Source organism: Schistocerca piceifrons, chromosome 4, assembly GCF_021461385.2.
Source record: "Schistocerca piceifrons isolate TAMUIC-IGC-003096 chromosome 4, iqSchPice1.1, whole genome shotgun sequence".
Lineage (NCBI taxonomy): Eukaryota > Metazoa > Arthropoda > Insecta > Orthoptera > Acrididae > Schistocerca > Schistocerca piceifrons.
In genome coordinates, this window is record NC_060141.1 from 585,457,736 (window position 1) to 585,473,504 (window position 15,769).

The window sequence follows — 15,769 nt, forward strand, 5'->3', positions numbered from 1 at the left end:
CAAGTAGGCGGAAACATATTTCGAAAATATGTTTCAAGTTAAAGGTGTACGCGACTTCACACATCTGGAAAATGTTGTCAATATTATTTAGCTACTCCGTGTACGATTCGGTGTGATACGTGGCTTCACAAAACAAGATCTCTTAACAGACGATAGCACACATTAGTTTCCACTATCTGCAACAGAAAGTCGATATAAGAGTTACGGAATTATAAAAACGCGCTCTGCGTTAGAGGAAACAGATCGGCGCATGCGTCGCAGTGAATCTAGTTGCTCTCGGTAACCTCAGAGGCCAGCACTGGCCATGCAGGTGTTCTGCTGTCTGAGACATTTCGTCACAGTAACTCACCAATCGCCGGTGTCTGCGGTTGGATCACAGGCGCGGGAATTTTTGCACTGTACCAATTTTGTGACCTACGTACGCCTGCCGCGTATTACGCTTCACGCCCGATTTCGCACATTACACCGGCGTTGGCAACAATTCTGCTTCAGCCGTCACGATTCTGTTTTCAATCGCAATGGATATCGAGAAAGTGGGCGAGAAACTTGGCACTAAAAGACAATGGTTAAAGGAGTTCCTGTCAGAATTGGCGGGATCATTTCTCCTAGTGGTAAGAGTTTCATAATTTTGCTCTTTCATATGACAGCTTTAATATTTTGCCTCTATATATGTATATATATATTTTTTATTCAGCAACATTCAATAAGATTCTATGATTTTGAATTTGCACGAGGTCTTCGTAAAGTACAGAGGATTTTATTCTCGCTGCTTCCCTTTAATATCAACGGTAAATAGTGTAAAAATTTACTCATCTGTCCTTCAGACGTATTACGCAACAATTTACTTTAAAATATTACAAAAAGCACCTTGCACCGAACACAGTATAAATGAAATAATATTTTGTTTCCATTTTCAAACCTCAAATTTACATATAAGGTACTGCATTCCTTTATTTTAACGTTCGTTTGTCGATTAATTATGTGCTACAGTGAAATGAGCGACCTGCATATGTAACATCGAAATCTGTGCCTGTATAATTACGAGCCCCTACTTCATTTATGACTGCAAACTCTAACTGAACTTAATCAGAGGATACTTGATTTTACTTGTTTAATTAATTAATTTATTTATGTATTTAATTTTTCTTTGTACTGTTGATTTTCTGCCTACAGCGGCCAGGGCAGCATGTAGAATCTTTCCCGCCAAGTCACAGACAATATAACGCAACAGATGATATGGTCTAAAGAGTGAACTGTTGTTGCACGTACGGAAACTACCTATCTCATCCAATTATTCAGTCTCACGATATAACATTAAATTTATCGTTCTACAGGGCTATAAATTTTAAACTGTATATGTTCTTTTATTCAGTAAATGTGATATTAATCTCTCTTTCAAACACATATCTATCAGTTAATACGCTTAATTTGATTCATTTTCGATATAATTTGTTCTCGCTAAATTTAATTCAGCATGATAGTGATCTGTTCTCATCTGGTTAGAGTATAGCTCATTTGACATAATAGAGATTATTCCTATGATTAATTTTCTAATAATGTACGAAAATATTGCCTGGAACAGCCCTTCTGTTTTAGTACTAGCGAACCCGGCAATGTTACGCAATTGCTAAACATTTGTGGGAATTGCATATACATTCTAAATTCCTTGCTCCCCCCCTTTCTCCCCATCTTCTCATCACCCTTCTCTCTCCATACATCTCCTCCTTTCCCGTTTCTCTGTGCATAACCTCCTCCTTGCTCTCTCTGTCCATCTCCCTCTGCCCACTCTCTACGTCCATAACAGTAGAGCTTCTGTAAAAATTTGAAGTAAGCCCATCATGATCTGTTCGAGATTTTTGGTAACAATGTATTCATTTATATATTATATACATAATATTTATATGTGTAATGTAATACAAAAATATATAGCTTATGTCAGTCCGAATGTTCATTAGAGTATGTCCGCAGCTCGTGGTCGTGCGGTAGCGTTCTCGCTTCCCGCGCCCGGGATCCCGGTTTCGATTCCCGGCGGGGTCAGAGATTTTCTCTGCCTCGTGATGACTGGGTGTTGTGTGATGTCCTTAGGTTAGTTAGGTTTAAGTAGTTCTAAGTTCTAGGGGACTGATGACCATACATGTTAAGTCCCATAGTGCTCAGAGCCATTAGAGTATCATGTAAAAATTGATACTAAATCGATAAAGAACTTTTCGACATTTGTGGTAACAACTCTTCCCCCTTTTTATTTTAAATATATAACTATATAAGACATTTTACAAAAATATGTAGCCCATCTGCTTATGTCCGTCCGAATGTTGATTAAATTATCGTGTAATAATTTGAAGTAAATCGTCAAGAACTTTTCGAGATTTGTGGTAACAACTCTTCCCCCTTTATATATTAAATATATATCTATATAACATATTTTACAAAAATATGTAGCCTATCTGCTTATGTCCGTCCGAGTGTTGGTTAAAGTATCGTGTAAAAATTTGAAGTAAACCGGTCAAGAACTTTCTGGATTTTCGGTAACAAAGTTTCCCCTTTATATATTATATATAGCTATGAAACTGATTTTTTTGTTATGAAACCATGTGACAGCCGAACTATCAAATTGAATGCCATTTTTTAATCTCTTTTTCGTATCAAAAATACCGTTACCACCCATAATTACGAACACACAAAAAGCAACCAAATCGGTCGAGCCGTTGTCGAACGATGATGTTTCAAAATCAATTTTAATTTTCTTTCATACAAACCTTATCCTGACATTATGAACGCAATAAAGTCAAAAATCAACCAAATCTGTCGAGCCGTTGTTAATTGATGATATTTCTTACATTTCCGACTCCTCCATTGAATTTTCCAAAAATTTTCTTCGTACAAAAAGAAAAAGAAAAGAGAAAAGATCAACCAAATCTCACAACCCATTCTCAGGTGATGATCTTTCATACACGGGGCAACTGATCGTTATTGATATAGATTTGCAATATAGTTCTTAGTTTTTAGTTATCAATTTTTCTTGTCACCGCAACAAATGTTAACCCAGCCCACTTTAACGTCTTTATCTTATTCTGATGAGTGTTTTTACTGTTCCTCGTATCAGTAGGAATCCTAGATTTGCAGAATGTGAGAGAATATGAATTCTAAAGAAATCCCTACATGAGCGACGAATCGCAGCGATCCATCGCAAGGGCAGGCGATCGTTTTGTAGATCGCACGTGTGTGGGCAAATCGCAGCAATCAGTCGCTGACTGCATGGAAATCACAGGTAAACTGATGTCTCGTATGTGATGTGTGGTTATATGGCCCCCTGGCTGTGACTCTTTCGTTTAATTATCGAGCGTGGTTGTGCAGTTTGGTTTCGTTTCACTTTGCCCAGGTCGAGCAACAATTTATAGTTATTCATGGACCATGAACCACTCAGAGATGTGAAATTGAGGCCACAGTTGCCGTTTACATTAAGGAGTAATACAAAACACACCCTCCGTTTTTACCGTGATTAACGTTTTGAAGCATGTGCTGTAGAAATAGAACTGATGAGAAGTTCATAGCAAAACTCACGGTACACCAGGCTCCATGTGGTGATTCTTAATTATTTGAAGCAAATGCACTTTTTATTAGAATTTTTAACTTATTAGCAAAATGGCATACCGTATTATTAATTGGACATTTTAGTTTAAATGGTCAGGGCAAATCTGTCATACAGTTACACTCAAATCCCTTGTCATTTCATATTATCTCTCTTGCCACAAAATTTCTAACACGAGGTACGGTATTTAACATTGCTCCTATTGATATAGTTACACCAAGATTGCAAAATAAATTTGCAGGTAAACTCTAAGACTAATAAAGAAAATGTAATTTGGGACTAATAAATGAAAAACGAATTGTGTTAGCACACTAGAAAGACGTACACAGCACATGTGTCATTACCGAAAAATGTAATACGTATATTCTGTATAGTAACCTACATTTCTCAGGAAAAACTTTCAAAACAAGTGTAACACGGTGTATACAAAAAATGGTTCAAATGGCTCTGAGCACTATGGGACTTAACATCTATGGTCATCGGTCCCCTAGAACTTACAAGGGGAGGCCGCCAATTGTGAAATTCAGATTCGATTCATACTGCGCATAATAAAAGCTCATGGCCAGAGGAATAATGTGGCAAAGCACCAAGATGCACTTCTCAGCCGTTGTCGAGAAAATCGACAGTTAAAAGAAACCGTTCCGGTGAAATACCCTCTACGATTAACAATTTTCCAGAGCTTCCTGGCGCAGCGGTAAGCGCTCGGGTTCGTAATCTGAAGGGCGCCGGATCGAATCCCGCGCCATGCAACTTTTTTTTAATTATTAGTTTTTTGTAATTCAAATATATATATATATATATATATATATATATATATATATATATATATATATATATATATATATATATATGTTGTTGTTGTGGTCTTCAGTCCTGAGACTGGTTTGAGGCAGCTCTCCATGCTACTCTATCCTGTGCAAGCTTTTTCATCTCCCAGTACCTACTGCAACCTACATCCTTCTGAATCTGCTTAGTGTATTCATCTCTTGGTCTCCCTCTGCGATTTTTACCCTCCACGCTGCCCTCCAATACTAAATTGGTGATCCCTTGATGCCTCAGAACATGTCCTACCAACCGATCCCTTCTTCTGGTCAAGTTGTGCCACAAACTTCTCTTCTCCCCAATCCTATTCAATACCTCCTCATTAGTTACGTGATCTACCCATCTAATCTTCAGCATTCTTCTGTAGCACCACATTACGAAAGCTTCTATTCTCTTCTTGTCTAAACTATTTATCGTCCATGTTTCACTTCCATACATGGCTACACTCCATACAAATACTTTCAGAAACGACTTCCTGACACTTAAATCTATACTCGATGTTAACAAATTTCTCTTCTTCAGAAACGCTTTCCTTGCCATTGCCAGCCTACATTTTATATCCTCTCTGCTTCGACCATCATCAGTTATTTTGCTCCCCAAATAGCAAAATTCCTTTACTACTTTAAGTGCCTCATTTCCTAATCTAATTCCCTCAGCATCACCCGACTTAATTAGACTACATTCCATTATCCTTGTTTTGCTTTTGTTGATGTTCATCTTATATCCTCCTTTCAAGACACTGTCCATTCCATTCAACTGCTCTTCCAAGTCCTTTGCTGTCTCTGACAGAATTACAATGTCATCGGCGAACCTCAAAGTTTTTATTTCTTCTCCATGAATTTTAATACCTACTCCGAATTTTTCTTTTTTTTTCCTTTACTGCTTGCTCAATATACAGATTGAACAACATCGGGGAGAGGCTACAACCCCGTCTTACTCCCTTCCCAACCACTGCTTCCCTTTCATGTCCCTCGACTCTTATAACTGCCATCTGGTTTCTGTACAAATTGTAAATAGCTTCTCGCTCCCTGTATTTTACCCCTGCCACCTTTAGAATTTGAAAGAGAGTATTCCAGTCAACATTGTCAAAAGCCTTCTCTAAGTCTACAAATGCTAGAAACGTAGGTTTGCCTTTCCTTAATCTTTCTTCTAAGATAAGTCGTAAGGTCAGTATTGCCTCACGTGTTCCAGTGTTTCTACGGAATCCAAACTGATCTTCCCCGAGGTTGGCTTCTACTAGTTTTTCCATTCGTCTGTAAAGAATTCGTGTTACTATTTTGCAGCTGTGACTTATTAAGCTGATAGTTCGGTAATTTTCACATCTGTCAACACCTGCTTTCTTTGGGATTGGAATTATTATATTCTTCTTGAAGTCTGAGGGTATTTCGCCTGTTTCATACATCTTGCTCACCAGATGGTAGAGTTTTGTCAGGACTGGCTCTCCCACGGCCGTCAGTAGTTCCAATGGAATATTGTCTACTCCGGGGGCCTTGTTTCGACTCAGGTCTTTCAGTGCTCTGTCAAACTCTTCACGCAGTATCATATCTCCCATTTCATCTTCATCTACATCCTCTTCCATTTCCATAATATTGTCCTCAAGTACATCGCCCTTGTATAGACCCTCTATATACTCCTTCCACCTTTCTGCTTTCCCTTCTTTGGTTAGAACTGGGTTTCCATCTGAGCTCTTGATATTCATACAAGTCGTTCTCTTATCTCCAAAGGTCTCTTTAATTTTCCTGTAGGCGGTATCTATCTTACCCCTAGTGAGATAGGCCTCTACATCCTTACATTTGTCCTCTAGCCATCCCTGCTTAGCCATTTTGCACTTCCTGACGATCTCATTTTTGAGACGTTTGTATTCCTTTTTGCCTGTTTCACTTACTGCATTTTTATATTTTCTCCTTTCATCAATTAAATTCAATATTTCTTCTGTTACCCAAGGATTTCTACTAGCCCTCGTCTTTTTACCTACTTGATCCTCTGATATATATATATATTGCTTATGCAAGTTGGTGAAGGCGGATCGCTCTCCAATTGTACCGCCTCCATTTTTCCGTTTGTTTAACAGGGTGTACCAAAGCTCTCCCGTCCGCACTGATTTTCGACGATGTTATAAGTTGCCCTAGGGACCGCATCTACCTTCTTTCGAAGTTAGCAGGCAACTACGCTGTTATGCGGCGGCTCGTTTCGGCTCATTCAACATCTGTCCTTGAAGTGTAACGAGCGAGTAACAGAGTTTATATTTCATACCTGCCACAGCAAATTTGTGTTCGTGGGGTCTCTATTCTAATTCGAACGTTTGACTTACGCTATACGTATTCGTTTCGGAATATCGTTTCTACGTCTTCCGTTAACTATACGTGGTTAACATTATGAAGACAATTAATAACATTTGTGAAATACAACTTTGTTTGCGGAAAGCATAATGATGTTCGAAGTCGCCAGTTTTTCCACGACAAACGACTTTCAACAACTTATTATATGCATAATTGTTGCAACTGATTGCGGGAATTATACATATACATATATATATATATATATATATATATATATATATATATATATATATATACTAAAAACAAATACTAAAAAAAAAGTTTGCATGGCGCGAGTATCGAACCGGCGACCTTCGGATTACGAACCCGAGCACTTACCGCTGCACCACAGCGATGTAGAAAATTATTGATTGTAGAGAGTATTTCATCGCAACGGTTTCTTTTAACTGTCGATTTCCTCGACAACGGCTGAGAAGTGCATCTTGGTGCTTTGCCACATTACACCTCTGGCCATGAGCTTTTATTATGCGCAGTATGAATCGAATCTGAATTTCACAATTGGCGGCCTCCCCTTGTTAGAACTACTTAAACCTAACTAACCTAAGGACAGCATACAACACCCAGCCATCACGAGGCAGAGAAAATCCCTGACCCCGCCGGGAATCGAACCCGGGAACCCGGGCGTGGGAAGCGAGAACGCTACCACACGACCACGAGATGCGGGCGGTGTATACGATACACCCTTTTTTTGTTGCAAGTATTCGTAGATATACGGTGATTAACTGCCACTGCTGCTAAGCATGACAGTTCGTTTTCCATAGCAGAACCTCTCGAAACAGTGGTGTTCGTAATACTGGTTGAAATTGCCTGGCATATCGCTCGCCTGGGCGAAGTAGAGGCGATCAACAGATTGCAGCGATTCGCATGCGACGAACCACTGCAATCAAGCGCTCGCTTGTGGGACCCTTAAAATCAATTGCGGAGATTTGGAGCGTAAGACTTCGTAAGACAACTGCCTAATCTATGGTCGAACGGCTTCAAAGTTTTGTAAGCCTTTCGCTAAATATTAATGTGTCTTAATGTATAATAAGATTTTCGTTAATCACTCGATGTCGTTCCTTTTAAATTTCGCGTTTCCAATAATTTTTTTTTTCTGTGGCATAACCATGTAATATTTAGACGTGATGTAATCAGTTGACCTAAAAGATCCGTCATGGACAACGTCGCTTTAGTACATAAGTTTTCGACATAAGCTGATAAAATCGCCCGAAGTATGTACCATTGACTCGAATAGTACCCCACGAGTCTACATTTATTATAATCGTTACCTTTCTGCAATTCGAGAAACACGGATGTTGACACTACGCTAAGCAGCGATATTGCTAAACTTAAGTGCCAACACGTTGCAACTCTAGATGTTTTCGGTATCTGAAGAACTCCACTTCGCTATGCCTATAGGCATATCATCAACACTTTCTTCTTATCCATTTCATCCGTTCGACTGAGGAACAAAGTACCTAGCAACCTGTGCCTTACCCCAACCTCTCTGCATTTAAGATGAGATTAAAACCTAGCATCACTATCGTCGCAGCCTCCCTCTCGGCGTATCCCAGCTTCCTTCTTTCTCTCGAACAGCGAAAAGGTATTCAGTCACATTGTCAACGCTACCTCTGCTTTCCTCATCGATGCCTATTTCTCTTTTCTTTCCTTCATCTCATCTACTAACTTTACCCTATTACTTCTCACCCTTCATCCAGCAGGGCAACTTCTCCCATTTGTTTCCTTCTCTATTGTTACTATACTGTTCTGTTAGTTATTCTCACACACATTCGAAAAAAAACATAAAAAGGTAAATTACTCAATACAATGACAATCAGACTGACATTTCTGAAATACCATAAATTCAATACTGCTAACTACAATTTCTCTAATCTATTTGTTGTCTCTTATTTTTCCACTACTCTTTCATCGTCTTCCCATGTTGTCTTTTCCTTTGTTCTGTGCATGTTGTACCTGATTTCTTCTGTTGTACCTGATTTCTTCTGTTTTGAAAGCCTTCTGAACTTAGTATTTTATTCTTAAGAGGGTTTCTTTCTGTCATATTTGAATCTTCGGTGTTATTTATTTCTGATTATTTTCTTATTTCTGTAATCCGTGTTGTGTGATGGGTGCCCATACCCGCCGACAATGGGGCACCCCTTCCCCTCCCCCCTCTCAACGAGAGCTAATATATAGTGTAGTCATGCGTTTATTTAAAAGTCGGTATTAGGCAGGTTTTTAGCAAGGTAGGAACTAGAACTTTTTTGTGGCTACTTACGAGCCTCTACTCGTCTTCCAAAAATTAAAATTACTCCATACCCTCAAGTTTCGGTTCCCCTCCCCACAGACTACTGTATGTGTGCGCTTGATCCATGTTACAGTTGTTTTCTTTTTCAAAAATACAGGGGCATTTGCTTCGTTAGTCTGTTCTGACGCATTCAGTAGAGGTGTCCAAAGGTGATTAACCTTCGCATTGCCGTTACTTCCTTATATTCTGCATGTCTGGTACACCTCCTCATTATTTCTCATTTTCCAGCCATCTGTAGTTGGTGCTGCTTCCACTATTTTGCTACTAATCCATCTTTCCAATATCTTTATTCTGTACAGCCTATAGCTCATCGTTAGGTATTAACACGTGCACATATATTCTCATCTTATCATTGTGGTATAGTGTTTTACTTTTGTATTTATAGATATGCGTTTCTTATTGTAGATATTTTTTGGCAAACAATTAGCTCTTTCCACTTTATTAACCCTTACATCTATTAAAATTTCTTCTAGTCCAACTGTGTGGTTTGTCAATGGTATTTAAAGTTGCTACCCCATTCTGTTTTACCTATTTCTGTTTCTGTTTATTTTGGTGTATTTATTATATTTGTCACGCATTTTGTTTTTTAGCTGAAATATTCAGACCACTTCTATTAGCTATTCTTTCCAGAAGATTTATGTGAGTAACTGCCAACGTCAGATTTTCTGAAAGTATTGCAAAATCATCTGCAAAAGACAGGCAATATACTTTAATCCCATTTGATTTCCTTCCCAGGATTATTGGTTGAATTTCTGATTTTTTTAGCTCTAAATTCTAGAGCCTTTCAAATTTTCTCAAAACACGAAAATAAAGATGGTAAACAGTCCCCTTGTGGAACATCAGTTTTTATTTCAAATGGATGAGATATTTCTCCCACAAATTTCTCTTTACATGTCTTATTTGTTAAAATTCTCTAATGATTATATTTATTTTCTCTGTCTATAAAATCAAATCCTTTCGCAAAATCAATAAGTGATACTATTATAGGTTTGATGGTTATCATTCTGTGGCACGCTATGGATTTTTCGTTAAAAATCTGTTCTGTGCAAAATATTATCTTTCGAAACCGTCCTTGATATTCTCTCATTTGTTTGTATGAAGTTTATTTTAACTCTGTTCATGAGTGCTTTGCTAATATTTTGTATGCCACAGTCAGAAGAGATATACCTCTGTAATTATTGTCATTTTGATTGTCTCTCTTTTACGTTGTGGGGCAGTTAATGCTAGCATTCAGTCTTCTGAAATGTTTTCTCTTTTCCAGATGTTCTCAAAAGTAGGTGCAGATCTACTCTTTGGTTCTGACCATTTCATCAGTTCTGCTGTAATGGAGTCAGAGCCACTTGCTTAGTTATTTGTTGAGTATTGTGATGGCTCCAAGAATTTCCAGCTCCGTTGGCTGGAAACGTTGCTCAAGATTTTTTAATATTGCTGTAATGTAACTGTTGGAACTGGTCAGTTTAAGAGGCTGTCATAAAATATTACTAGTCCTCATTTCCTTTTTTTATTGGTCCTATTTTGCCATTTTCATCCTATAAACAAACACTTTCTGTTTGATATCCTTAAGTACGTATTTAAAAGTTTGGTAAAAATTTCTTGTATAATTTTTGGTGGAATTTGTTTTCATTTCTGTAAACTGGGATTTTTCAAAGTTTTTTTCTTTTTATCAGATTACTTTTGATGTTTCTTTTGTACGGATTGTTCTAGGTATTCTTCAATTTTCGAACATCTCCATTTTCAATATTTTTGAGCTCTTTATTCAAGCGTTTCTTCACATTTTCCATTCCTCCAGATCTAGTTTTTATTCCTACAGAGTCGTAATGTCTTCTCTGCTGCTTTGGTAATTTGTGCATGGAGTCCATATAAAACACCTTTTTTGGTTGTCTCAAGTCCTCCTCTAAATTTTTCTAATTTTTTTTAAATATTGGTTCTGTAGAGCGGTATCTATTTTTTGAGATTTCCTTTCTCTTCCAAATGGGAGAAGTTGGATTTTAACCTTAAAGAGATAATGATCTGAATGACATCCCCCACTTCTGATCACTTTAACATCCATATTGTCCTTGATATTCATTTTGGACATAGTTATGTGATCCAGCTGAAATTCTTTTTACATATGGATTTAGATGTTTTGGCTTTTCTTGATAATCTTCGAAAAATTGGGCCATCAGTTTTAAGTATATGTTCAACGCATACTATTGAACCTTTCACCATTCCTGTTTATTCTCAAGTTCGGTGGATATTTACCTATAATATTCATAAAATTCTTTTCCTTCTCAACTTGTACCCTGGAGTCGCCTAGAAGTATTTTGAGAAAAATGAACGGCATAGAGACATAAGTCTGTCTCTATGCTGTTCATTTTTGGAACACAACCTACGATCAGCTTGGGGACAGGAGGGATGACACTTTACTGTAGGGCCTGACCATCATTTTGTGGGACAATGCTCAAGCACGTACAGTGCAAGCTGTTACTGATTTGTTTGACTGATAGGGCTACTAAGTGCTATACCACCTACTGCATTCCCCTGACTAAACTCGATTTCTAAACTGAAGGAAACACTTGACGGTATTCGCTTCAGAACTGCTAGAAATTCGTCGGGCAATAGACCGCGCCGCTCGAACTGTCAACACAACTGGTACTGCTAAGAGTATCCTACGACTTCCACATCGCTGGCAACGAGTCGTACAAGCTGTAAATAACTAGTTGCCACTATTAAAGTTCCAACCCTCATAGTTCAGTAATTGTCACCCTGTATAAAGGTAATTTTATTTTAAATTTCAAATTCACAGTCCGTTATGATGGTACAAAAACAAAGTGCAGTTTATTGCACAGCATGATATCACAACCTCTTCACTGAAGGTGTGGAAAGAAGAAGTTAAGTAAAATCGTTAATTTACGGCTACAGCTACAACAGTGCAATATTTTTGTAACCTTGCGGATATGAAGATGGCGGCTTAGCCCTGCTGAAACGAGCAATCTAGTGTACCCACATGCAATCAAGGAAATAAAAACTTTATACCTGAAGCTTTCTCTACACTCTTGTACTCATTCTGGCATAGAAGCAAACCGCCTCCGAATGTCATCTTGAGGACTTTCTTGCAATGCCTGAAGCACCTGCTGTTGACAGTCCATGAAGATTGCTGCCTGGAGGCTGATAAGGAAATACACCGTTTCTCGCCGTATCCTAAGACATGCCACATGGGTGACAAATCAGGGGATTGTGTAGATAGGCCATTCAAGGACACGTATATTCCTCAACGCATACCCTGCTAGGATATGGTAAGGGATTTGGAGATGTTGTTTGAGGTGTTGAATACATTCGTTAGAATAAATACTTCAGTTGGTATATAAAACAGGTTTTTGACAAGTTAAAATAGCGTTAACTTCATACTGATTTATACAATCAGGTTAAGTGTCACAAACTTTAAGTACAATAATGATATTGGGTACAGTGGTAAAATTATTCACAAACAAAGTGTGGTTGGGATCCATAGATAGGTGTGAAAGGCTGGAGGCATAGGGGGAGGAAGAGAAAGAGAAAGTGAGAGGGAGAGAGAGGGTTGAAAGAGTGATTGTATGAGAGCAACTTTACAGGGATAGGGGTCTTAAGATTATATCTGTTACATGTAGTAACTGCCTAAAGGTTGCGGTAATACATTGGTTAATGCTCAAAAATATGCAGATGGATGTGCAGTTTGTGCCAGTAGTTACGTACATAGTGCCACAAGTTCCTCCAAAACATCGTAACACAACACACACACACAAATGTCATATTAACAAATGTAAATCCACCTGGTGATGGACGTTTAAACCTTTGAAACGCGTCGTGAAGATAAATAAATAGTGACTGGTAACAGTAAATTTGTTGTTTCATTTAACACCAATATTTAAAAAATATAATTATCTGCCCAAGATATATCGAAGGAAAGTATCGAAGTATCGACGAAAAAATATCGATGTACTGGCCTATAAAAATATCGGCTGCTCATTGTAAATGTACTGCCGGTTTTAGAGCTGTATATTTAAGTACTGATTATTAGATATCCTGTACATCAACAAGCTAGCAGCCTGCCAATCCCCCATGAGCAAGAAATGAAAGGAAAACGATGCACGTTCACGTTTGGCGATGGCCACTTTGCTAAAAATGGTAACTGCAGGTGAATGGCATAGAAAAAGGTGTCTGACGGGTTCATCGTTCGGTTTCGTCACATATTGGATTTGTCCAGAACTCTAACATGCCAACTTCCCCGTTCTTTCATTTCTGCCAACGCCAGCGACTTAGCAGTTGTAGTGATAAAACTACATTGTGAGATTAAACGACCCAGTTTCTTTTGGTAGCGCTGAGCGCCGATTACGTCAGCATTTCCCCTCATACGTCTCCGCCCACAGCAACGACCAATCTTGTCATTTATATTTTTGTTCATCATTTTCAGCAACGGTTTTTTAAGGATGCCGATGTGGAGAAATAGTACACTAGCTGCGTTGAAAATTCTATTTCTTCACACCGGAAATCTTGTTATTCCAGTCACCCCACCCTCAAGTGCAATCAGACTTCTTGTTTGTGCCTCCTGTACTTGCTTCACACAGTCAAAGAAAAAGACTGGACATGATGAAAGTTCAGAAAGTAGTAAAACTCTTTCACACAGTGAAAGTAAAATTATTTTCTACTACAAATTCAAATATTTACTGAAAACTGCGAAAAAATGTGCTATAAAACAGAAATAACGGCACTCGATATTGCCATTTCGTTATCAACATATCTTGGCAAAATACCGCCTATATGTATCGATATCTTTTGGAAAATGTCAGTAATCGAGATTTTTGATGAACAGTCCTAGTAAGAAGGCTATGAGACTATGGTTTACCATTGTTGCCACATACTGGCGAACATTCAGCTTTCCATTTAACAACTACCAAATCAGTCCTATTGTCATATTTAACAGCTCCCAAGGAGTTGGAGAGGTACTGATCTCGAGAATCGCGATTCCTGTGACTTTTCACCATGACGGCGTCGGTCTGACTATCATGAACAGAAGCGAGACTCATCAGTGAACACCAGAGGACGCCACTCACTGTCCCAGTTCACTCTCGCTCTACAAGAGTTGTCGTCAAACTTTCTTGCAGTAGGCCAACACTGACACTATGGGACTGCATGTCGGGGAGCATATGAGCCGATCTTATTACATATTGGTAACCTACATAAATTAGGACGTTATGTGGTCCCAATAGACTACAGTGATGCTGGTTCAAATGGGCTCTAAGCACTATGGGACTTAACTTCTGAGGTCATCAGTCCCCTAGAACTTAGAATTACTTAAACCTAACTAACCTAAGGACATCACACACATCCATGCCCAAGGCAGGATTCGAACCTGCGACCGTAGCGGCCGCGCGGTTCCAGACTGTAGCGCCTAGAACCACTCGGCCAGTCAGGCCTACAGTGAGGGCGTAACAATTTGGCCACCCGCCCCCAAGTACTTAATGTTGTGGTTGGCAGGAGAGCCAACACCGGGTTACTAGAGGAAGCCGAAAGGCGTGCATTTTAGCTCACGCAGGCTGGCGTGAGGTCTGGAACAGGACAAGGAAAAAAAAAAAAATTAGAATTTAGAAAAACGGACGTAGCTGGTGGAATACGTAACTTTAATCCATTAATGGTGAACGTCGCTCTTGACGGTACATTATTCTCAGTATCAATAGTAACTGGTAATGGCGCCTTGCTAGGTCGTAGCAAATGACGTAGCTGAAGGCTATTCTAACTATCATCTCGGCAAATGAGAGCGTATTTTGTCAGTGAACCATCGCTAGCAAAGTCGGTTGTACAACTGGGCAGAGTGCTAGGAAGCCTCTTTAGACCTGCCGTGTGGCGGCGCTCGGTCTGCAATCACTGATAGTGGCGACACGCGGGTCCGACGTATACTAACGGACCGCGGCCGATTTAAAGGCTACCACCTAGCAAGTGTGGTGTCTGGCGGTGACACCACACTTAATGTTAAAAGTCGTCACCATTCAGGACACTTTGTGTCGACTGCTCCCTGTTTCAGACCGTTGCAAAGCTGTGTCATTGTAATTGGCCGACGAAGTGAGACTCGAACTTGGGACCTTTGCCTTTCGCGGGCAACTGCTCTACCGCCTGAGTTACCCAAGCACGGTTCAGGACCCGTCCTCATCGCATGAGTTCTCCTAGAACTCATCTCCTACCTTCCAAAGTTCACAGAAGCTGTTAGTTTCTAAATGCATATTACACCCATCAAAAAAAGTTTTGCATCACCTCGGTTCCGAGAGTTCTGAAACCTGTACAGAAAACTGGAATAGAGATCAACATAAACATCATTTCCGCCCTTTTTATTGTTCATGAAAACCACACATTGCTTGTTGTTCCACCATACAGCGAGACCTTCAGAGGTGTGGGTCCAGATTGCTGTACACACCGGTACCTTTAATATCCAGTAGCACGTCCTCTTGCATTGATGCATGCCTGTATTCGTCGTGGCATACTGTCCACAAGTTCATCAAGGCACTGTTGGTCCAGATTGTCCCACTCCTCAACGGCAGTTCGGCGTAGGTCCCTCTGAGTAGTTGATGGGCCACGTCGTCCATAACCAGCCCTTTTCGGTCTATCCCAGGCATGTTCGACAACGTTCATGCCTGGAGAACATGCTGGCCAATCTAGTCGAGCGATGTTGTTATCCTGAAGGAAGTCATCCATAAGATGTGCACGATGGGGGCGCGAATTGTC

At 39.4% G+C, this 15,769-nt stretch overlaps 1 protein-coding gene across 1 annotated transcript in view; it reads left to right on the forward strand.

Moving 5' to 3' along the window:
• Nucleotides 1-373: 373 nt before the first annotated feature.
• Nucleotides 374-15,769, forward strand: part of LOC124796268 (aquaporin-9-like) — a 230,896-nt gene continuing 215,500 nt past the window's right edge. Inside the window, exon 1 of the mRNA XM_047260381.1 lies at nucleotides 374-611. Within this exon, the coding sequence (XP_047116337.1) occupies nucleotides 519-611 (93 nt within the window). The 5' untranslated portion in view covers nucleotides 374-518. The remainder of the gene's footprint in view (nucleotides 612-15,769) is intronic.